The sequence below is a fragment of the Podarcis melisellensis genome (genome assembly GCF_964234715.1).
Source record: "Podarcis melisellensis genome assembly, chromosome: 3".
NCBI lineage: Eukaryota > Metazoa > Chordata > Lepidosauria > Squamata > Lacertidae > Podarcis > Podarcis melisellensis.
Window position 1 is genome coordinate 95,994,141 of NC_138530.1, and position 23,541 is coordinate 96,017,681.

General features: G+C 41.2%; 1 protein-coding gene and 1 long non-coding RNA gene across 18 annotated transcripts in view; one reads left to right on the forward strand and one right to left on the reverse strand.

The window, feature by feature from the left end:
• MYT1L (myelin transcription factor 1 like) overlaps nucleotides 1-23,541 on the forward strand; it is a 288,821-nt gene that overhangs the window by 262,234 nt on the left and 3,046 nt on the right. For all 17 annotated transcript variants that reach the window (XM_081906010.1, XM_081906001.1, XM_081906002.1 and 14 more), the window contains 6 exons: nucleotides 7,187-7,249; nucleotides 10,667-10,750; nucleotides 12,323-12,544; nucleotides 18,764-18,855; nucleotides 21,293-21,396; nucleotides 23,182-23,325. In XM_081906010.1, coding sequence (XP_081762136.1) covers nucleotides 7,187-7,249; nucleotides 10,667-10,750; nucleotides 12,323-12,544; nucleotides 18,764-18,855; nucleotides 21,293-21,396; nucleotides 23,182-23,325 — 709 coding nt within the window. The remainder of the gene's footprint in view (nucleotides 1-7,186; nucleotides 7,250-10,666; nucleotides 10,751-12,322; nucleotides 12,545-18,763; nucleotides 18,856-21,292; nucleotides 21,397-23,181; nucleotides 23,326-23,541) is intronic.
• The window catches only part of LOC309367329, a 182,171-nt gene that overhangs the window by 53,423 nt on the left and 105,207 nt on the right, over nucleotides 1-23,541 (reverse strand). The window lies entirely within an intron of this gene.

A 23,541-nucleotide genomic window follows, 5' to 3' on the forward strand; every position in this document is an offset into this window, starting at 1 on the left:
AGCGGTCCCTATTTATCTACTTGCACCCGAGGGTGCTTTCGAACTGCTAGGTTGGCAGGCGCTGGGACCGAGCAGCGGGAGCGCACCCCGCCGCAGGGATTCGAACCGCCGACCTTTCGATCAGCAAGTCCTAGGCGCTGAGGCTTTAACCCACAGCGCCACCTGTGTCCCTTACCCAGGAATACCTGCCGTTTACTGCTAAGTCTTAACAAACGTCAATCAGGCTTTCTGCGGATTGACACTTGTTCCAATTCACCAATTCACTTCTGAGCAGAAGTGCAAACAAATGCATTCCCATTGTCCCACCACATTCAAACATTAAGAAATCCCATAAGAACATAAAAGTAGCCCTACTGGAGGAAACCAATGGTTGATTTGGTTAAACATCCTTCTTCCTACAGAGCTTAGTCAGTCACCTCCCAGGAAGACCACAACAGGGCTTGAAAACAATAGCTTTCTTCTATTGCTGCTCCTTAAGAACCCCTATTTGGTAGCATAATGCTTCTAAACATGAGGTTTGTTTATTTATTATTTTATAAGATCTGTTCATTTTCTATGCCTTAAAAGGGGAGCTGTCAAGTTCCAAACCGGTCTCAGTTGTCTTTTAATTCTATGGGGTTGGTCAGGGACTGAGAAGCACGACGCCTGGTTCTGCAACTGCTCCCTTTGTCTTAATTCCACAAGGTTCCCTAGTCTCTCTTCTCTATCATCACAGGTTAATATTGCCCCTCTTTTTCTCTTCCACATCCCACAAGTCTCTCACCCCTCCCCTCTATTTTTACTGGCTTCCCCCCTTCCCCCCTTTATATTCCTGTTAGCTGAGAGCCAGCATGGTGTAGTGGTTAAGAGCGGTAGTCTCGTAATCTGGTGAACCGGGTTCGCGTCTCCGCTCCTCCACAGGCAGCTGCTGGGTGACCTTGGGCTAGTCACACTTCTCTGAAGTCTCTCAGCCCCACTCACCTCTCAGAGTGTTTGTTGTGGGGGAGGAAGGGAAAGGAGATTGTTAGCCGCTTTGAGACTCCTTCGGGTAGTGATAAAGCGAGATATCAAATCCAAACTCATTATGGCATCAAGAGCACATGAGGCTTTAACTTTCCCCGTAATTCACCCACAGAAGTAGTATGGCTGGGAAGTAGTATGGGGAAAAAGCTCTTTACCACTTACTGCCTGCTTTCTCACATCAAAACTCTGTCAAAACTCTTTACACTTTATGATTGCCTTAAGCAAGATAACTAGTGGACAACCAAATCTACAACTAGCATACAAATCAAATCTTGAAACCACTGGTTCAGAATTTGCCATCTTAACTTTTTCACAGTGGGGGACTAGGAGATGAATTTCTCCCAAGTCAGTCCAGAGAACAATGGTTGTGAGGTGACTGATAAATGCAATATATTTATTTATTTAGAAAGTTTGTCTTCCACTGTTGCTTTTTTGAGGACATTGCCTAGCAACTAACAATCCATATTGTTACATACAGGTAAAGAACTGGGGTTCCTGTAGTGCTGATTCAGCTGACAGTGGACCTGATTTGGGGCTAGTGGTGATTCATCTGATCTTTACCCCCGTGGTGTACATCTTCTGTCTTCTAGCCATGGTGTTAATTATGGCTTTGTGGGATTCTGCCATACCAGAATATGGGCTTTCCCTGACTCCATAGTGGTGTTCCTTCCCTTTCCTTCTGCTGCACAAATCATTTTTATTTCCTCATCTCATTATTGATTCCCGTTTTAACCTTTGGCTTTCCTTCTGCTCTGCATGGCTGATTCAGCAGCCTATTTCTACACCCCTAAGCATGCAATCTTATTTGAATGATGTAAAATGTCTTCAACTCAAGCAAAGCTTTGAAAAGTACTGTCTGTTTGTAGAAATTGCAATAGAAATATTTTATTTACCTTTTCAGTGTTCATGATTCAGCATCTTATTTTCCCCTTAAACTTTACATCTATAGAAAAATTATGTGCTAATACAACTTTATGGTAATGAACGACCTATCTTTTTTTCTGCTTAGAGAATTTGACAGTCTTAATACGCCATCTATATATCAGATAAAATCAATGATTATCTTTTGTCTCTGTGAACCATCAGTTCAGTCTTTCATTCTCCCCCTCTGAGCACAGGCTATTGAAAAGTTCTTCATTTCTTTCCCTCAGTAACAACTGCAAATTCTATTCATGCTTTCTCTACCTGTTGCTAAAATCCTTGCCCATATCCTGGTAATCTTCTTGCCTTGCTATTACAGTTGCTTTTTCCGTGGCATTATCCTTCTTCTGGGTCAGTCCAGAATCCCTGCAACAAAATCCTCCCCACTTTTGATGATATGATCATCTCACATCTCCTTAAGGCTGTGACTTGGCTTACTAATACCTTCTAGATCAGCTTCAAAAGCCCCATCCTTATATGTGAGGCACTCAAGTACCATGCGATAGGACGATATTTCTTATTTCCTTTTTCCTTACTGAATAATTTCCATCCCTGGTCTCCTACATGTATGATCAAAATCAAGTCAAAGCTGCTGTTTCAAATGTCTTGGTCACTTCGTTCAAAAGACATGATGTGACCTTACTGAATGGTGTTTAATCCTTAACAGGATTAACGTACTCTTGCCTAAATTGTGCAACGTCTTCAATGGGATCAAGAGCAGTGATCTTCCTCTACTAAATCCCAGCTCATTTTGTGACTTTCCCCTCAAAATCACCACTCCAATGCATTTTGTATTTGCCTTGATTTACCAATGGTTCTAAAGCACTACGCCAAGGTATGGTTACATGGTACACATTTGGTACACATCACCCTATGACTTATTAGCTGGCACACTGAATGCCCACTTATTTAAGAAGGTCCTTTTGCCTTTTATAAGTTTGATGGCTATATCACCCACAGTGTTATTGGAATGAGAGGAAGATGTAGGGCCAAACCACATATGAGGCAAGGTGAGGCAATTGCCTCAAGCGGCAGGATCCACAGGGGCACCAGATCCTGATGTAGATCTTTATTGCCTCCTCGTTCCTGATGTAGATCTTCACTTACCCCTTCTTCCTCGTCAAGGAGGGGGATGCCATTTTGTGGTTCACCTCAGGTGCCAAAATGCCTTGTGCTGGCCCAGATGTGTTCTAGTATGTCTGAGGCTAGAAACATAGATAAGGTATAGAGAACTCACCGCACTGCCACTTTAATTGTGCTGTGAGTTCTGTTTTCATATTACGTCTATCTCTAAAATACTAGTGAATCGAAATGTTGATAATATATCAACATTGCCTCTTCCTCCTTGCTCGCCTGCTGATATTGCTTCCTCCTCCAGCTGGGAAGCTTCCACAGCTTCCTTCTCGAGCACTCAGCCTTTGCCTTTGAACCACAGAAGCTCTCATCAGAGATCCCTCCATCTTCAGCCATTGCATGTTAGTTATGGAGAGTCTGTTTACTTGAGCACCAATGCCACTTATATTTGGGGGGGGGGGGACATGAATTGCAGTTTGTCTTTGCATAAGTCATGTCTAGGTTCCACCACCACAGGCCTACATCACAATTTGGGTATGACATAATTCAGCCCAGCTCTGCAGCAAGTGCTGCATGGCTAGTGGTGATTTCAGCTTCTGGTGGAGCTATTGCAGGACAAACTCACAACAAAACTAAACTAAAACCCCACAGCTGCAATCCAGGCAAAGTAAAAAAGTTGAGACAATTCAATTATCCATGCCAGAGGCTTATTCTAACAATGATGTGAATCTGCACTTGCAACGTTTTTTTATCGCACTATCTGAGCTATTAGGCTTCCAAACTGCAAAAATTGAGTCTTAGGTCAATCATACACCACATTTGAGTATTTGAGGAAGAGTGGCAGATTGTGTGTCAAAGGAGAAGTTGCTATGTGTTTTGGCTATAACTGTCTTTTTACAGAGTGAGTCCCTTCAAGCTCCATCTTCTCTTACCTGAAAATGCCCTCTTGGAGAACAGTTGCTTCCCACCCTGGTTATGTTTGCAGGGTTTGCCTGTTTTCTGGCTTTGATGGTTATTTGGGGCCAGTCTTTTCTCCACTTTGACTCTGCCCTTGGAGGTGCACTCCATTGTCTCTCGAAACAGACAGAGGCCAACAACAGCATCTGGGTCTAAATGTCAAGGCACTGATGGGTGGGTAACCCATTGCAGTTCTACTTTTTCTACCACAAATGGATTAACCATCCAGTGCCTGAGGATTTTACCTGTGTTTACTGATGGTGCACATCAAAAAAATTGGTCCCAGTATTCTTTTCAGTGTGCCAATCCTGGGATATTTGCATAAAATATAGGTATATACTATTAAAAGTTTCATCCTATTGCCTTTTTTGCACTAACTTGGTTTTTTTGTTAACATTTCTTCACCAATTCATCAGTGCAGCAAACAATAGCAAGAAATTGTTTTCATGTGAACACAGGCACATCTTAATTAGTTCATTATTGTAAGTAGTTTTCCATAGTTCTGAGTAATTAAAACAAAAAAAACCTAGAAAGGCTTTCAATTTAAAATGCCTTTGTAGCAAGCAGTGCTTTCAAGATCATTCTTACAGACTTGGATCCTCAATATGTTACCATAAAGTGCTTCTGAAAGGACTTGTCTGTTGACCACTTCCTCAGTTCATAGGTTTATTCTCTCTTTTCCCACTGTCACAATCTCTTAACTCAGCCCAAAGTGAGGTGAGGAGAACATAATTCATTCTGTCAGTAGCCCGGGAGAATGCTGTTGGAAGCAGTGCCTGTATGAATGGGGGTACATATCACTCATCTTATCATTCTTTCTCCTGAAAATAAAATTTGTGGGGGAAATGTAATCTAGTTAATCTAATACCAAGTTAATAAATGAGTCGTGAACTGAGATAATGAATGTGATCTCTTCCTCCCCCTACCTCCTTTTTAATACTATAGAAGGGAGCGATTTGCTGCTTAATGAAAAGTTGCCCTCTAGGTCAGTCTCAGATTTGTCAGCTTGTTAGCAAAGGAAGTTCCACTCGGCAGAATTGCTGCTGGTTAGTCTGGTGGAGGGAAAGCTTGGATCTTTAAAACGTCTCTCTCTCTCTCTCTCTCTCTCTCTCTCTCTCTCTCTCTCTCTCTCTCTCTCTCTCTCTCACACACACACACACACACACAAAAAAAAAAACACCCCTGAGATAATTCTGAATTACATAGAAGTTTACACCCAGTGCTGCAGAACATAGGAACACTGCAAAATGGAATTGCACGGCAGCCCTGGAATTTGAAAAAAATACGAGACTTCTCTGAGATTTAACTGAAGCATTTTCCAGTTCCGAAAAGTGTGTTTAATGTAAAAAGAAAGAAAGACAGAAAGACTCTCTTGACTGGAGGGTAAACCACAGCCTTAAAGAGCTGGAAAGCCATAATTAAATCATGCATTGATTCTGAAAATGTGTGCTAGATGAGAGTCTAAAAAAATAATAAAAATGTGTTGCGGGAGAAGGGGGGAGAAGCAAAGAGCAGTCACACCAGTGGCATCGCCATGGCAACCGTGCTATAGTCGGGCCTACAGGACTTTTCCTGCCAAAAGTGAGGGAGATCACTGTCCCACTGGGTGGCTTTGTCCTGTGATGGCGTGTTACATGGCGCAGTGGCATTATACACTACGACAGGACATGGCAGGGAAAGTGAGAAGCGGTCGCAGAGCCTAACTTCTTTTGACACAAGCCCCAACTGACACGGCTTGAGCTAATAATGTCATGCCACTTTGTGGGTGCGGTGAACTCCTCCCGCCTCCATTGCTCAGCAAATGCTGCATGCGGCTTTGCAAAGGGGTACTTTGCCCACTTTATTTTTTGTATCCTGACACGGGTGGGATATGTAAAGAGAGAGAGAAAGAGAGGGAGGGAGGGAGAGAGAGAGAAGAGGAAGGAAGAACGGATGGGCCACAGTAGGCTGGAAAAAATAAAAAATCAAACCACAGCTATATGAACTTGCTGCCTTCAAGCTTTAATATTTGTGATTACTAAGAAGAGCAGAAAAACAGAGTAGACTTAGAAATCCAGAGAAAAGTTATTAAACTAGATAGTTGCCAGGATTTGAATGATCTCAGACTTGTTTCTGTTTAGGATTTGTTTGGGGTTTTGTTTGTTTGTTTGTACGTTTGTTTTTTGGTGGTAAAACTTTCTAGGCTGTAAAATGGTGAATTCCTAAAGATACTAGCAGTTGAGCTTTCTATAAATTATGTAAGTCTGTAAAGTTTTTAAGTATTTAGGCATATACTGTAATAATAATAATAATAATGAATCTTGGCTTTTGCCCACAAGAGGGCAGTATACTTTTTTGTTGTTTTTGTCCTGCTTAGCTTTCTTCTGCCTTGCTAGAAGGACATTTCCTCTGGTGAAGAAATCTTCCTAGCTAAATCAACATCATTCATTGCCTGGCTGTGACGATGTACATAAATTACCTGCGAAATATTACGACTAGCATGTAATGTTGCCGTTGTTACGCTAACATCAGTGCAGTTCTTGTCCTTTTCCTGTTGTGGGTTTGCAAATTCAGAGACTTGGGTCATTTGTTGTTGATACTGAAGATATCCAGAAGCTGATGGCTGGGGAGGGGATTGCAGGGTCTGGTATGATCAGGCACCTTCCAGGAAACTCAAACCAGTAGGGAGTTCAACTCTAAACCCTGGAGTCTCTGCTGCTAATATGCCTTACTGTTGCCTGCCCTCATCCCCTTACAGAGGAATGAGGTGGGGTAATAAATCTCTACACACACCCTTGTCATCTCCCTCGGGTAGGTGGTCAGATTTGCCCATGGAAAAGCAAGTGAATAGACAAAAGCAACAATGGCAAAGACTAGGAGGCGAACTCACAGAAAGAATATTGTCCAAAAGACCACCTCCCATCCCAAACCTGGAACTGGCACTGGGTGACCTAGAAACAAGCACATTTATGCTTGTGATTAATAGCATTTTCAACACAAAAGCAGGAGAATGCTATTGCACTCATTTCGTGCTTGTGGGCTTCCTATCTGATTGGCCATTGGAAAAATCATACTTGACTATATAGGCCTTTGGAAGGTGTGTTTTTTTTATTATCTCCGGCAAATGTTCAGTGAAAGAGGCTTTATGGAATTTCCACTGTAAGCACAACTGTGCAAATGCCAAGGTTTCTGATGATGTAGGCTTTTATGTCTCCCAAACAAGTTACTCAAACAACTCTCTTGTTTCTTTTAGGTGTCCCACACCTGGTTGTGATGGCTCTGGGCATATTACCGGAAATTATGCTTCACATCGAAGGTATGTAAAATGTTGAGCTCTTTATCACAGTGATTTCCATTTCATGGGTCGACTTGGTCTTGGTCTTGAATCACAAGGCCCACCAGCAAAGAGCATTGGGGAGCTGTGCTTGTCAAGTATCTTCAGTTACTTCACTCAGTGTGTATTCACAACAGATCCAGCCAACAACTAACACCATTGTAAAAATGAGTAAGTCTCAAAACAAATCGAAACAAACAACTCATTATATTGAAAACTGGTAATGGCAACATTAAATAAAAAGTTACAATTCATTTATAGACTCAAAACAAACACCGCAGCAAAATTCAGCCACATCAAATGCACAGACAAATTAAGGTGCCAGTATAATAGGGTTCAAAAGTCCCAAAGCAATTGGAATGATTGTTTCAAGCATGTGACTGTTGTCACATGGAGTTCGGCCTCACACAAAAGAAATATTGCTACTGGTGCCTATCTCCCTACTTATTACTTCAGATACTTCTTTGTGAACTTCCTGGTTTTTGTTTGTCTTTTGAAAAAAATTATATTTCAACCTGCATTTTCAACCAGATGTTTGAGACAACTCACAAAAAAGCACACCTAAATGTCAATATAAAAGCACCATCACAAATTTGTAAAAGGGGCACATGGTTACGGATGAATTATTACCAGTTTTCAGGCTTAAAAAATGATGATGATGATAGCCACCCTCCTAAAACAAACTGACAAATAATGAGAGTCCCTAGCATTGTGGGATTTCAGAACCATAACTATTCACAACTGAGATGGAGCAAGAGGATTAAACAGTTCCTCCTTTCACCTGCAGCCCCCTGCATCACTCCCACATTATTCCAGAGTGTTCCCCAAAACTCTGGGCAATATTTTCAGGGGGCTTCAGTGGAAATCAGCATCTCCCACCTTTGCTTCTTGCCAACAGGAGGATCCTTTCATTTGACTTATGCTCACAGAGTCTCAGAGTCCAAGCCATGGCTTCTTAGGAAGTTTCATTTTAGACATCACATTTGAAGCAGACAGATCACTTCTTGCTGTAGCATTACAGGTTTTGGTTTAATGCAGTTCTTGACACAATCTACCATATATGCTAAAATGCCCGGAACTTTATGGAAATTGTTTTCTTATTACTTGATATTTCAGCTCGTCCATATTTATTCACATCCACATCAGCTGGTCCATACACCAGCTGCTCCAATCCATATCATGTAAATAACCTTAAAATGTGCTTACATTGACTGTGTCTGGTTACTGGTAAGTTAAGCACATGCCAATATCCATAGGAAGGTAGAAAGGATTATGTTCACAGGTAGAAAGGATTATGCTACGATTCCCAGCACCCTTAACAAACTACAGTTCAGAAGATTTTTTAGGAGAAGCCATGTGGTTTAAATGTACAGTGTGTACACAACCCTTGTTGCTAATCTCATTCTAAAATAATGTATCAGTGACCAGGGCTGCACACTGAAAGCACACAAACCCCAAATCTTGTAAACTGTGGTTTGTTAAAGGTGCTGTGAATTGTAGTTCTGTGAGCGACAAACTACAGCTTTCAGCATTCTTGCGGGGCTGGGTGGGTGCTTTAAGTGTATTGTGTGCATGCAGCTTAGGAGAAGTTACAAGAAGCAAACATGATCAGGTGGGAAGTGACTTGGGCCTCCAGGAATCCTTTAGAATCAGGTTACCAAGGAGATTCAGTTTCCAAGTCCCAGTTACTGAAAGGCCTCTCATAAACTAAAGTCAGGACTACACATGACATGCACCATGGGCCTATGGCTAAAACCTCTATCCCTGTGTCAAATTCTCTTCCTTGTGTAATATGTAGATATATACTTATCATATGTCATGGCAGCATTATGTTCTAAGTTTCTTCATTCCCAGTCCACCTCATTCATTGGTGGCGGCAGCAAGAAAGTTTGCAAATGTGATGATATTGTATTCCTACACAAAGGCGTGGGGGGAAGCTTTGATGTAAATGCTCCTTTCTGCAGCAGCCCTATAAATGGGGCTGGCGGCAGACTTCACGGGTTCCTTGGCATGGTGTCACCAAAGAACGCCACTCACCCACCACAACCAGAACAGTGCTTGTCTATAATCCTGATCCCGTTGGGATTCTAGATGTTAAACATCATAAAGTTCTGTGGTTCCCTATACCTATAAAATAGATCTGTAAGAATTTATAGGCATAGGGCTGGTTCATTTGGATTAATTAAACATGGTGGGTGACGACCACAACTGCAGCACTGAAACTGCTCTGGGGGCCCAGCAAGAAGAGTGATGAACAAGGGAAGACCAATGGGAAACCTTCTGAGCCAACTGGGTCCTTGACCAGTGCCTGGTCTTGCACACCTCTGGCACCAGGTCTGCATATGCTTCATATAATGTCCGGTTCCTAACCCTTTCTAACTTCTGGCTTTTCACTGGACTTTGTCACATTATTTTTCAATGAATATGTGGAGGGGAGCTGAGGTTGAACCTGCTGTTTCCTTCCCCACCCTCCTTGCATTAGCTGTGCCTGTTTGCACAGGGCCTGTGTGCTGACAACATGCATGATTTGGACTCCGTGTAATCAGGGAGTGTCAATTCTGCAAGACCCAGACTACATATACAAGTTGTACATATATAGACTCAGGCACGAGCAACACATAATGGTTGAAAAGGGAGCTACCCTGATAATTAATGCTATCCCCCCCCCCCAATTTAGATTGCCATGAAAGCAACAGTTCCATGTGTATAGTAATTGATATCAGGAATTCAAACTCCTTTTTTATAAGAAAGATGTGTTATAATGGCAGGCCTCAAAGTGCCTGGGCCTCATTCATATTGCAAACCACTCCTGCTTAAAAATGAGAAGCCACATTCTAGTTTTGATATTGTGATCAATACAATTTGCATCAAGTACCAGCCCTAAAGTTTCGAATTCTGCATCACAACCTCCAGTTACACTATAGAAAACAGAACGGCATCCCCATGTGTTAATAAATAATATACCGTGGGGAAAGGGAATTGAAAAGGTTTTTGCGTCTTCTTTAAATGATTCATTCACCACTTGCCTCTCTGTTTTACCTTTCCCTTCCCCCTTGGCCATAAATTACACATAGCTTTCTGACTTTCTCGACTCACATTCTTCTGAAGCCCATCAGTGTCATAGCTGGAGACACTATTAGCAAGAGATTTAATGCACAGTTGTCCTTGTCTTCCAAGGGTCTTGGTCCATAAGGGTCCTGGAAAGCAATTTCGTTTTGCAGTGAGAGGAAATCATGATTCATGGGCTCCCTCTTGTGGTGTGAATAGAACTGCTAAAGTCAATGCAGAAAGGATGTCGTCTGCAAGTAACTTTTGCAGAAAGTTTAATTCTCTAGGACACTTAAGAGAATTATTTTTAGAATTAAGGTGTTCAGTCTTGAAATGATTTCTTTCATTCAGTCTTTCTGGTTGTCCACGAGCAAAGAAAAGTGGGATCAGGATAGTACAAAGCAAAGAAGACAAGGAAGATCAAGAGCCAATTAGGTAAGCATGAATCTAGTCAACTTCTTATGAACATGCTCAGCTATCTCTTCTGCCTGTTTTCTTTTTGGATACATATTTGAATGACAATAAGACACTTCTACATGCAAGTTAGTTGTTTTTAAATCTGTACGACTTCATATATGCATGCATTCACACACACGCGCACAAATATATATATACATATATATCTACTCATATATATTCACACACATATACAAACACACACACATATGTGCCTGGAAAGATTTGAATTAAATGCAGCTTTCATAGTATTCGTTCAACATCTGACCAAATACTTCTACTGAAGACAATGAACAAATGAACTAGAAGCTGGTGGATGCATTGTGCTTTTGATCAAGAATATGCACACATGAGTCTGTTGCCCATCTATAATCTAGAGTCTCGGGCACTCACAGATTTTCTGTGCCTAGCCATGGGAGAAGTTTGAGGAGAGCATACGGATGCTTTCTCTTCCTATAGCCAACAGCAGGACAGCTGTGCAACACAGCCGCTTTCTTTGTATGTACAGCATACCATTTGCCTCCCCAGCTCTTTGAGGTTTTCTATAATATTGTATGGCTCTCTAGGATCATTGGCCACACCCTGCACCGGACATGAATTTTTTAAAAGCTGTCATTTTAAGGGGCAATTTAAAATACAATGAGAAACATAAGGGGGGTTTTTTTGTTTTGTTTTGTGTCTGTTTCATAATAACAAAAGCAGAGCCAAACCTGCACACAACGTTCAGTTCTAATCACAACTCCTGGGTACTAAATTTAAGACTTTCCTATTTTATAAAAGCAGTTGGCAAAGTCTGCATGAAAAATCCGGGATCTTCTCACTAACAAGCACGTTCACTGTTTATCACCCAGGGAGGCACAAATCTGGTTTTGCACATAACACGAAGCCCTGCTTTAGTAAATGGTGGTTTATTAAATTATGGCTTAGCATTCTATGCCAGCAACTTAACTATGGCCTATTTACTGCCAATTAACCACATTAAGAAGCCTTGGTTTGTTCTTGACTGGCAAACCTTGGTTTATTTCATTTATGGCTTGGCACTCTGTGTGAAACCAGCGCCCTTCCTTAATAGTGGTTTGTTTGGCCACCCCACTCCACAACATTCACCATGTTACAAACACACAAGGGAAAAGGAGCTGGAAATCAGACTAAACTTTGGGGAAATAAGCCAAAGTTCCTTTGGTAATCTGTGAAACAATTTATGGTTAATTCATGGTTTCTTAAACAAACATGTATTGATGTTATGTGCAGACCTGGTCAGTAGCAAAGGTTTGCTAGATTGGCGGTTACCATATCCCACTGTGTCGACATTACATTACATTTACACAGAGCTTGTTAGTGGAATGTTCCCAATTCCATTAGCATCTTTTATGTTTGTGTTGCATTTCTTGTTGGTGTTCTTGGTGGGGGTTTTTGTTGTTTGCTTTTTCTTTTAAGCCATAAAGCATGGTTGTTCTTTTTTTATGTGAGATTTATTTTGACTTTGTTGTAGAGGCTGCCAGGTATATGATGGCAAGACAATAAAGTTTATTTCATCTATCTGCTATCCAGATGTCCAGTTCCTGGTTGTGACGGTCAGGGTCATATAACCGGGAAATATGCATCTCACCGTAGTGCATCAGGATGCCCTCTAGCTACTAAAAGGCAAAAGGATGGGTATTTGAATGGCTCCCAGTTTTCTTGGAAGTCAGTGAAGACGGAAGGTATGTCATGTCCGACCCCAGGATGTGATGGTTCAGGACATGTCAGTGGTAGTTTTCTTACACATAGGAGGTAAGTAACTGCAGAGGTTTTCCCCCTCCTATCTAACTGTACCTTATTTGAAATAAGCTCTCCATTGGCCACGGTGTGCAAGTCTCTTTAAATTAATTTCAACACGTTATTCTGTGAAAAAAAGAGTCAACCAAGATTTCTTGGGTATGAAGCTAGATAGAACTACCTAGCTCATGTTTATGACACCCTTGAAACAAATTAGACCCTATCAATCTTATAATAATGATTCGACCCCAATATTGTTTTCTTAAAGCAGATTAACAAATAAGTACCATGTGCCAATCTTTGGTTTTTATTTGATAAACTTTCAAGGCAGCTAGCTTTAGTCTTATGTTAATTTTATTAGAGAATCTGCAGCTTAGATTTGCCAAAACTCAACTAGATGTTCTAATCTGCACCATCTCCAAGTACAAACCTCCATGGTTTTTGTAAGTTTTTTGCTAGCAGAACATTGTTTGCCCATGGTTCACTTGTCCAAAGTTAGTAAAGATGCTCTTCAAACATGCCTTAACCCGAGAACTCTGAAGAGAGAGAGAAAAGGTAGTGAAAGGGGAAAATGTTTTACCTACGTTAACTAGCCCTTTTACTGAAGCTATAGAACAATTAGTGGTAGCTAATTGGTGTCGTCCTGATGGTGATGCCAATGAGCAGTTTCAAAACTTGTTGACTGTTGATTGTGGAAAGTAGATTATATTTACATATATATATATATATATATATATATATATAGAGAGAGAGAGAGAGAGAGAGAGAGAGAGAGAGAGAGAGAGGATCCCTTAGGAAAGAAAAGCATATTAAACAGGCACACTTCTAAATCTAATACTTAATGCAGAATGAGCGGGAACAAATCAGAATTAGCCGAAACAAACCTGCCCTGTTCTGCCTCCATACACAGGAGAAGGCTGGGTGGGCAGAGGAGAATCAGAATAGTTCTATCATTCCTGAAGAGTTCTTAAGCTATGGAATAGAAATTCTGTTATTAAATATATATAAAAAACAATAAATTTGTATTCCGATGAACCACATAGTATACTGCCTAGTTTGCTCCTGTATATGGTTATGGCATGGAAGCATACCAGCCGAAGGCAGAAGATCATACCTATGTAAGTGCTATGGAGCTCATTTCCTTTACGTATCTCCTGGGCTTGCATGCCACTGCAGTTTCTGCAGTACTTCAGCCTGGAAAGACCTCCCTTTCAAAGACCCAAGACCGGAGCAAAGACAATAACACCATTACTCTTATTCTTAATACAATTAATTTATTAATCACCTTCTAAACCACCATCTCAAGGTGAGAAATGCAACAGATAATGAAAAACAGTTAAAAGCACGAAAGCAGCAAATGCATTTAAGACAAGACTAAAACTCTATGACAAAGGCTGGGAAAGCCTGTCGTTGCCTGGTGTGTTGTTGAGTTCTGAGCTGTTGTGTTGGACAACTTTATGAGTTAGGCATATGACATGTATCAGCCTCCAGGATAAATCTTTTCACAATCTGTGGGGTTTGTTGATAACGTGTTCTGACAAAGGAAAGAAACAATTTAGCTCACCTGGATTCTTAAGCCTTGTGCCAACCATGTGAATGTTCCTTCCAGAGTAGGCAGAACTATAAATTATTATGTCTTTGTGAAAACCAACTTAAGTTTTACTAGGCATTAGAATGCTTTTAAGAAAAAGCACACGAGAGAGAGAGAGAGCGTACCATAGCAGGAATACAAACTAATCCCACTTGTAATCTAGGATCTGTGATTCAGGAGTGAGTAAGGAAAAGCTTCTATCTTATGTGCGATTATGCATATTATCCTATACAACCAACAAATAATCCAATGAAACGCTGCTTCTCTTGGATGGAATTATTTTAGAAAAATGAGTGACTTTGGGGAGTTAAATGTCTTTTGCTTTTAATTCCTTGTGCACCAAAGTCTATTTATTTTAAAATTCTATTCAGACTGAATGCTTTCTTTTCTTCTCTCTTTGCACGAAACTGGCCTGACATTTATTCCACATATATTCTGCACTAATTATATTTTTTTCATGTGAGAAACAGTCTCTCCTCATGTTTGTAAGGGTGTCCTCCGATTAAGTTTCTTAGATATGTTGAATGAATTTACACTGCAGATTTAACTGGCTTCTTCTTCCCAGGAAATTGTAGTTTGATGATTAGGGGGGTAGCACTCCACATGCTACCATTCCCAGACCATTTTTGTTGGAAGAGTAGATATAGCCCAAGCTCTTCACCTCAGCTACACATCTCTTTCAAGTATGTTGTGGTTTTGTTAAGATGATATTTGCATGCGGAGTTAGTTCTGGGGTGTTAATAATTAGCATAACATGTCAAAGCCATAAGTGATGAAAAACAGAGGGTAGATTCTTCTTCTGAAATTTGTAACAAAATAGTCCCAAGTTTGTTATGCAGCATGAAAAATAAATCTTTAGAGAAGCTGGTGGCCTAAACCTAGAAATGAGCTCAGTAGCGCTAGCCTCAAAAGCAGGCACTCGTCATGGTCCTCTGTGCACCAGAAGCAGTTTAGTCATGCTGGCCACATGACCCGGAAAGCTGTTTGTGGACAAATGCTGGCTCCCTGGGCCTGAAGCAAAATGAGTGCCACACCCCATAGTCACCTTTGACTGGACTTAACCGTCCAGGGGTCCTTTACCTTTACCTGCCAGCTAGTGATCAGAGAGTCAGAGTGCAGCCCTGCAAGCTGCAATGCTCACATGCTGAGGCAACATGCTGGTGAAGGATTGACCCTGCACCCAGCAACTGATGTCACCAGGTGGAGGAAATTGGTGCACAGCTCAACATGGACACCTTGGTCAGCCAAGACTGACCTGCGGGATGGAGATTCCCACCCCTCTTGTGAAAGAGCTCAAATAACAATGAGACTGAAGTCATGCATTTGCTCATTCGTTGTTAGTTACCGACATTCAACTGGTGACAGGATTGAATCCTTATTCCGTTTCAGACTCAAGCAATATGCATGATTATGAGACTAAATTCCATTATAGCGTATTCCACCAAACAGTAACCAACTTTCCTTCAGATGATGAACTATGGAAGTGACAGTTGAGTAATCTGGCCTATGAGTAAAGCAAATAAGATCTGATTTATCTTCACTAGCTGGCATTTTATGCCCTAAAGTACCATAAACAGAAATGAAGTCTGCCTATAAATCTATATCCTTATTATATTCCACCAGACTAATTATTATGACCGGCCTCTAGTGCCCGAGGAAACGAAATAACATGCAAGAAAATGGAAGATCTCCTTAATATATTGCAACTAATCTTTGCATTCATAATATATGAAATTGTGATGGTTAAAGATGGTTTAAGATTAGATTCTGAATCTAATCTGAGCCCTGTCTTCTTAGTAGTCATTCTCATACACTCCTTTTTTTAATTTGGATTTACATTTGTGAACCTCACCCAGGCTTTAAATTGGCCCAGCTTTTTTTGTGTGAGCAATATATTAGAAAATATCAGTACAAACATCAAAGCAAACAAATAGTTAAAGCATAACTAGCTTGCTTTCCTTTTCTATTCCTTCACTTTTCTCCATAATATAACTTGCCTTTAATAAAATTAAAAACATGCATGCAAGGCATGTCTTCCACCCACATCTTTTAAAGAGTGCTCAGAAGTTCCAGGTGTGTGCTAAGATTATACTCTCAAGAAAGTGAGGGACAACTCAAAAGTTAGATTCCACACACCCAGTCAGTCTTATTTTAACAGTAAAAAAAGGTAAAGGGACCCCTGACCATTAGGTCCAGTCGTAGCCGACTCTGGGGTGCGGCGCTCATCTCACTTTACTGGCCGAGGGAGCCAGCGTACAGCTTCAGGGTCATGTGGCCAGCATGACTAAGCTGCTTTACCTTCCCGCCAGAGCAGTACCTATTTATCTACTTGCACTGGTGTGCTTTCGAACTGCTAGGTTGGCAGGAGCTGGGACTGAGCAACAGGAGCTCACCCCGTCGCAGGGATTTGAACTGCCGACCTTCTGATTGGCAAGACCTAGGCTCTGTGGTTTAACCCACAGCGCCACCCGCGTCCCTATATTAACAGTAGATAGCAGCAAATATCAAACCCCCCCCATAGTCCCCAAACCTACAATTCGTGAGATAAAATGTGAGATAAAAAACATGGGGAAAACATGTTACATTGTGGTTCATTCGTATTGCGTTTCTTGGCCCAAGGACTTCCAAAGCAGTTAACAGCATATTAATAAAGCAAGCAATACAGCAAAAGTACAGAAAGACAACAAATCAGATGGGCCATGATTCTGTGATTTTGCTATCTACACAGTGAACTGGCTGAAAATTTGATGGCCACCAGCTCACCTAGAACTGGGTCATTCAATCCAGTTGCCATCTTTCACCTTAACCTATCTGCTTCTCTCTATTCTTTGTTTAGGGCAACCCACCCACCCCCAGTGCCCCAAACCTTCTCTTACTAGGATCCTGGAGCCAAAAGATTCGTGCAAAGTAGCTTCCATGAAAATAGTACCATTCCTGCAAGTTTCTGTCCTTAAAGGGTGAAGTTGAAGTTAGATGTCTCCAATGCTCACAAGCTCTCATTCCCTTTGGTGCACTTAGGCTGCCACCTCTCTGTTCTGGGTTTATTTAGTAGATTATTCATCCAGGAGTAGCAGGTTGGAGTGTCCTCCTTTCCCCCGCCCACCAGTACCAAAGGCTTTGAACCAAAGGCCAAGTCCCCAAAGTTTGTTCCTCTAACCAGACTGTGGGACCAACCCATTAGTAAGAATGAAGCGGGTGCTGCATTTAGTACAGCCATAGGCAAACATGTCCCTCCAGATGTTTTGGGACTACAACTCCCATAATCTCTGACCACTGGTCCTGCTAGCGAGGGATGATGGGAATTGTAGTCCCAAAACATCTGGAGGGCCGAGTTTGCCTATGCCTGATTTCGTAGATAGTGAGGGATCTGTGTATGCACCCCATAACCTTGCTTACTGCCCTCAAGTGTAGGAGAGGACACTGTTCCATTGCTAGTGGTGATTTGCTTTGGGAAGCAAAATTTCTTTGGCCAGCCCTGCCAAACCATTTCCTGGATGAATACTTGGAAGGCCAATGCAAACTCTATGACTGGTTTCAGGTGCCTTCACTCCAATCTGCCCCATAATATACATAAATATTATATACTATACATGATGGGTTCTGACACCTCTTTTTCTAGAAAAATAACACTGTAAAAAAACAATTAAAACTCTAAATTGGTCCTTAGTTTGTGCCATGTTCTCTTGGCATACCCTTACTAATACAGTATATTTCATAGAATCACAGAATTGTAGAGACGGAAGTAGCCCAACCCCCTGCAGTCAAATTCCTAACCAGGAAAATTTCCCTCATACTATTGTGTAAATACAGAATGGTTATATGATTTTTGATTAGAACTCATCTAGAACTTGTGACAAACTTTTCAGGAGCTGCCCTATTGTTACACAATGGTAGGAAATGTTTCTGCATTTGTATTTGAACCTGCAAATGAAATGAAATCAGCTCAAATCCCTCAAGCTTAAAATAGGGTGCATATCACTTATTTGGGATAAGATACAAGCTATAAATTCATATTTATTCCTTTGAGGTAGTTTAAATAAGAATGATAAATATAGGTTTCATTGCCGTGGGGAAAATTTGTTGCAAAAAGGTGTGTGTGTTCTAACTATAACTACTGTGATTTATTAAAACTGGGTTTATATGAAATGTGTGTTCTTGTCATTTGGTAAGAAAAACTAGGTTCTAAGACAGATGAACATGGGCATCTTCCCCGCAGCTGAACTATAATCCCCAGAGTCACAGCTTTCTTTATAAAAATAAGTCTCTACCCTTTGTATATGAGGCAAAAGTATGGGCACCATTCTCCTTGTTTGTTTTGTGAAAAACTAGCATTCTTCTACCTTTCAGTGTTTTTAGGCAGTGAATGAAGTTATTGCAACATCAGCCAATTAGACAAAGAGAAGAGGGACATACCATGGTGTACAAAAGTAACTAGTTTTTTTTTTCCTTTCCATTTTTAAGTCTTATATTTTTCCTCTTCTTGTCTGAGAACAGTTCCTCTTCTCTTTCAGAATCCAGCACCTTACCAGTGGCAGTCGAGAGAGACTTCCCTGTAACTCTGTTTCTGTAGTCGATTTAGCTGACGTACTGAACACCCGTGACTTATTACAATTAATAATTCTTTCCTCACTTATTGTCTACAGTCTATCAGGATGCCCCAGAGCTACGTCGGCAATGAAGAGAGCAAAGCTGTCGGGAGAACAAATGCTTACAATAAAGCAGAGGGCTAGCAATGGTAAATAGCTAATTGTTGTGGATTAAATGAGACGCAGCTATCCCTGTTTACTTCACTCTCTCACTGTGAGAATAATTTACTCACTATGGTATTACAAAGGAGTCTTTCTTAACACAATCTTGGAGTCCTTCTAGAAAGTGCCATCAGGCTACAGTGTACGGCACTGAAGTGATTTTGCTGCTGCTGCAAAAAAAATCAGCTTCTGAACGTGCTTCAGAGAACACCTATGCTGTGATTTGTGCTGCCATTGTAAAGCAGAAAGCTCATGTGAAGCACAATCATATGCATGTTTGCTCAGAAACATGTCCCTCTGTATTAATTGCATCTTACTCCACGGAAAGTTTGCAAAGCAGTGCAGCCTTGGCTCAAAGTTCTTGAGGCACTTGGAATTACCAGAATTCCTCTCCTTCCAGTACAGAGCCTCATTCATCAGACTGACGAAGAGGGTCCCCAAATTTAGCATGGCTGGATTTTGAAATACCACATTACCATCAAAAGGGAACCATTACGTCTAAAATTCCCACAATATCCTGTTGTCTTTAACCCAAATTATACATTTGGCATGGGTATTTAATCTGCTCCATTATACTATGTATGTATGGCCAGAAAAGCTTATATAATATAATCACTTCATCTGGCGTTATGATGAAACTTGGATACTTTTATCAATTTTATTTTCATCATTTTTACCCTGCCTTTTTTACCCAAAACTATGTCAGAAAGCTATGGATGAGCAAAAAGAACCGAGATGTCGAGCAACAATTCAGTAACCTTACATATCATTCATATGAAAGAAAGACAAGAACAAATATCTCAAGAAAAAAATAAAACTTAGCTGTATGGTGCTAATGAAGAGTCCCCCCCCCCCCAATTCAAATAGCATCTGTGGGGAAGTGGTTTTCATCAGGAGCTTGTGAGGAGGGTCAAATTCGTCCTCCCCACCTTCAGTGATTCCAGTCATCTCCCCACCCCACCCCCAGCCAATGACTACAGTCTGCATTTTCTAAAAAGTGCACATTAGATGGAAATATGAATTTAATGCCACAGTTCATTGGGCAGCCATCAAACTCTGTTACTGGAGCGAATGGGCTCAGATAGACAGTGGCATAGCGTGGGTTGTCAGCACCCGGGGCAAGTCAAGTAATTTGCGCCCCCTAACCCTAACCCCCAGATGTTGCACCCGGTGCAGCCGGCACCCCCTGCACCCCCCACGCTACGCCACTGCAGATAGAAGTTGTGGTTTAATTAGTATGTTTAAATTTAGAATGTGGAAGGACTTTTCCACCCCATGGGAATGTCAAGGTTCACAGCTGGGTTGGATACTTGCCCTATTTTCTCCCTTTCCTCCACTTATGCATGCAGATGGCACAGTGGGATGTTGGGAGGGTCTGTACATGCTTTCCATACCACCATCCAGTTCTTCCTCTCTGTGCCTTGCAAGCTACTTACCATATTTTTCCATGTATAAGATGATCTTTCCCCCCAAATTTTGTAAGTTTAAAATTGGGGGTTGTCTTATACACGGAACGTTGCAATTAAATATATGCCGCCATCCATATTCTTTCCCCCCAGCCTCCCCTCACTATTGGCCTCACAACAAACACTGGTCTGATACTTCCCCACTCCGGACATTGTCCCTTCCACCCGGTTCCCTCAGCCGCCCCCCTGGCTACCCAGACCCTCCATTCCCCAAGCGCACTCACTCAGGCAGGCCTGGCAGTCGCAGCTCCTCAATCAGTGTTCGCATCTGCCAGCACACATGGAGTAAATACGGTACATACCATAAATACTGAGACAAAAGTGCAGCACACAGGTGGGAGAGCTGGAGCTGCAGCTACAGTGGAGTTACACTGAGCTGATAGGAGCAGCCGCCATTACACAGCTTGCCTCACTGTTTGATGTTTAAATATACCGTACTAAATATACCGGTGTTTTGAATATTTAATAAAATATCAATATTGTTCCGTTTGGTGTTTAAAATATTTATTTCTTAATTTGGGGCTCAAAAAATAGAGGTCGTCTTATACATGGGGGCGTCTTATACACGGAAAAATACAGTATATTCTACATGCCTTTTTTGACAGGTTGGATAGGATGAAAATGTGAAGAGTATGCAGAGACCTGCCACTCCCTTCAGTGACCCATCACAGGGCCTGGGGAACAGGGGGGAGAGCTGGAGACCATTAAGCCTTATAGAATCTTCCACGTGTGGTTACTTTGCCAGCGGGTGGATTCCTGCGGTCTTGGTTCCCCTTAGAATGTTCTTACCTTAGCTTGTGGAAGGCTCTGCTTAAAATGGAATATCCCATGAGATGTAACCATTTTGACCTTTTTGTTTTATTGACCTAAACTTCAAACTGTGAAATGGCTCAGTTGCTTAACTCAGATTTCTAACAACTATATTTGAATATATCTTTTTTTTAAAATTATTGCATAGGTATAGAAAATGATGAAGAAATTAAACAGTTAGATGAAGAAATAAAGGAACTAAATGAATCCAACTCCCAGATGGAAGCTGATATGATAAAACTCCGAACTCAGGTAACAGTTTTATAAAGTCCTAAATCCAATGGTTTTTTACATGACTGGATTAAGATAAATAAATAGGCCAGTCGCACTCTGTGGGGATATTTTATTTTCTTTCTCCCAATTTTTCCTTAATGTGTTTGCCCTGTTTTAAAAACCTTATGGGAGGTTAGAAAACTGTGATTTGGTACTGCTTCCCTAGTATGGCAGCTGCAAACATTTCTCCCTGAAATCATAATCAAAACCATCAGGTTAAAGAAGGATTTTGTTCTAAATGAACATGTACAGCTTTTACTCTCTTATATATGGATGATAGATGGAGGGGGGGAGTAAAGGCAGATTACCAGAAATCAATGGTCCAAGCTTTCTGCTCAGACACGCTAGATGCTACATTGTGCAAAGGAGCAAAGTATCCATGATGTTAAGTACTGTTTTGAATCGCAACTGGCCATGTTCCTTTTCTCCTAAAAAGTAACTGTGGTGCTCCGAACTTGGATCTGAATTGCACTGCAGGGGAAAACCATTTTCCCATCTCCATTTTCCTTGCAAAAATGGTCTCCTGCCCCAAAGTGCTTATTTGTTCCGATCTTTAAGCAGTTTAAGGGAGACAATTGTTGGACAATGGGCGTGGCGAAAAGGAACCCTTTGCTGCAGCCCTGATCCAGGGTGGAGGAATGGCTCTCCTTTTTTTGAAAACAAAAGGAAGCCACGAGCACGTGTTTTAAAATAAGCTTAAAGTCATATCTAGTTTTACCCTGAGGATCAGGTAATAGACTGCTGCTTAATATCTATTTCCATCTGTTCTTAGTTCACGTAGATGGTTCAAAAAGTGTAGTTTTCTACAGATAAAAATGGACATGTTAGGGAACAATTTGCATGATTTATATATATTTTTTCCTGAGGATGGTATGTGGTAGGCACAATTTTTAAAAAAAAAAAAAAAAAGCTTGGCTTTTCTAAATGCCAAGTGAAGAGTATGAATTACCGTAGATGTGAGGTGTAAAAGGAGTACTTTATTGTGAGATGTCAAGCCTAGGAGATTTGGCAGAACATAATGGCTTGGGTTCAGTGTTTCCATAAGGGTCATTCCATGTCATTTCAACAAGGTCATGTCACCCTCCATCTCAGATGTTGATGAAATTTGGTGTACACCCTTCCCTTATGGTTGAAAGAAACCCCCTTAATTCCCCCCCCCCATCTCAAATAGTTTTAATTTTTATAGCACTTCAAAGTTTTGTTAAATCTGTGTTGTTTGTCCCTCTTGAGACCCTTGGCACAAGATACCCTTGTGTACATTCCCCCCCATAACCAATGATCAGATCTCTTAGAAATTTTACAGGAAACTTCGAAGTGCTATAAAATTAAAGCGGTTTGAGACAGAGGGGGGGAAATTAAGGGGGTTTCTTTCAACCATAAGAGAAGGGTGTACACCAAGTTTCATCAAAATATGAGATGGTTGGTGACAAAACCCTTGTTTTTTTGCATTGATTTGATGTGGAATCACCCATAAGTGGAACGCTGAACACAGAACACAGACCAGAGGAAGAGGCCAGGAAAGGAATGTGACTGATTCTTCCTTCCTCCTGAGCATTTTTTGCTCCCTGAAATCTGTTCTGGAAGGTTGGATGAGCAAAAGATGCACTGCACCCTCCAAGTACCGTAGATCTGCACTGGCTCATAGAGGGACACTCTGGATCAACTTAGTGTTATAATTGACATAACATTCTCTCCCCCCCCCCCCCCGTCGTTTTAAAGATGTTCTGCTTCCTGTTACATTGTACACTATTCTGTCCCTTTCAGATTACCACCATGGAGAGCAACCTGAAGACGATAGAAGAAGAAAACAAAGTAATTGAGCAACAAAATGAGTCGCTCCTTCACGAATTGGCTAATTTAAGCCAGTCTTTAATTCATAGTCTAGCTAATATCCAGCTACCGCATATGGTAAGTGACTGAGGCACAAGTTAAGGAATTTGGCGGTCTCCTTCACCTCATACAGTAGATGTCTTTTTGTTTTTATATTTATGGCTCCTCAGCCCGATGGAGATTTGCGGTATCAACCCTGAAACCATAGAGATAAATTTAACTGCTAAAAAAAAAAAAAAGACACGGTGGGCCAATTCCGATGTCTCCTGTAAAAATTAAGTAAGCGCTAAACTA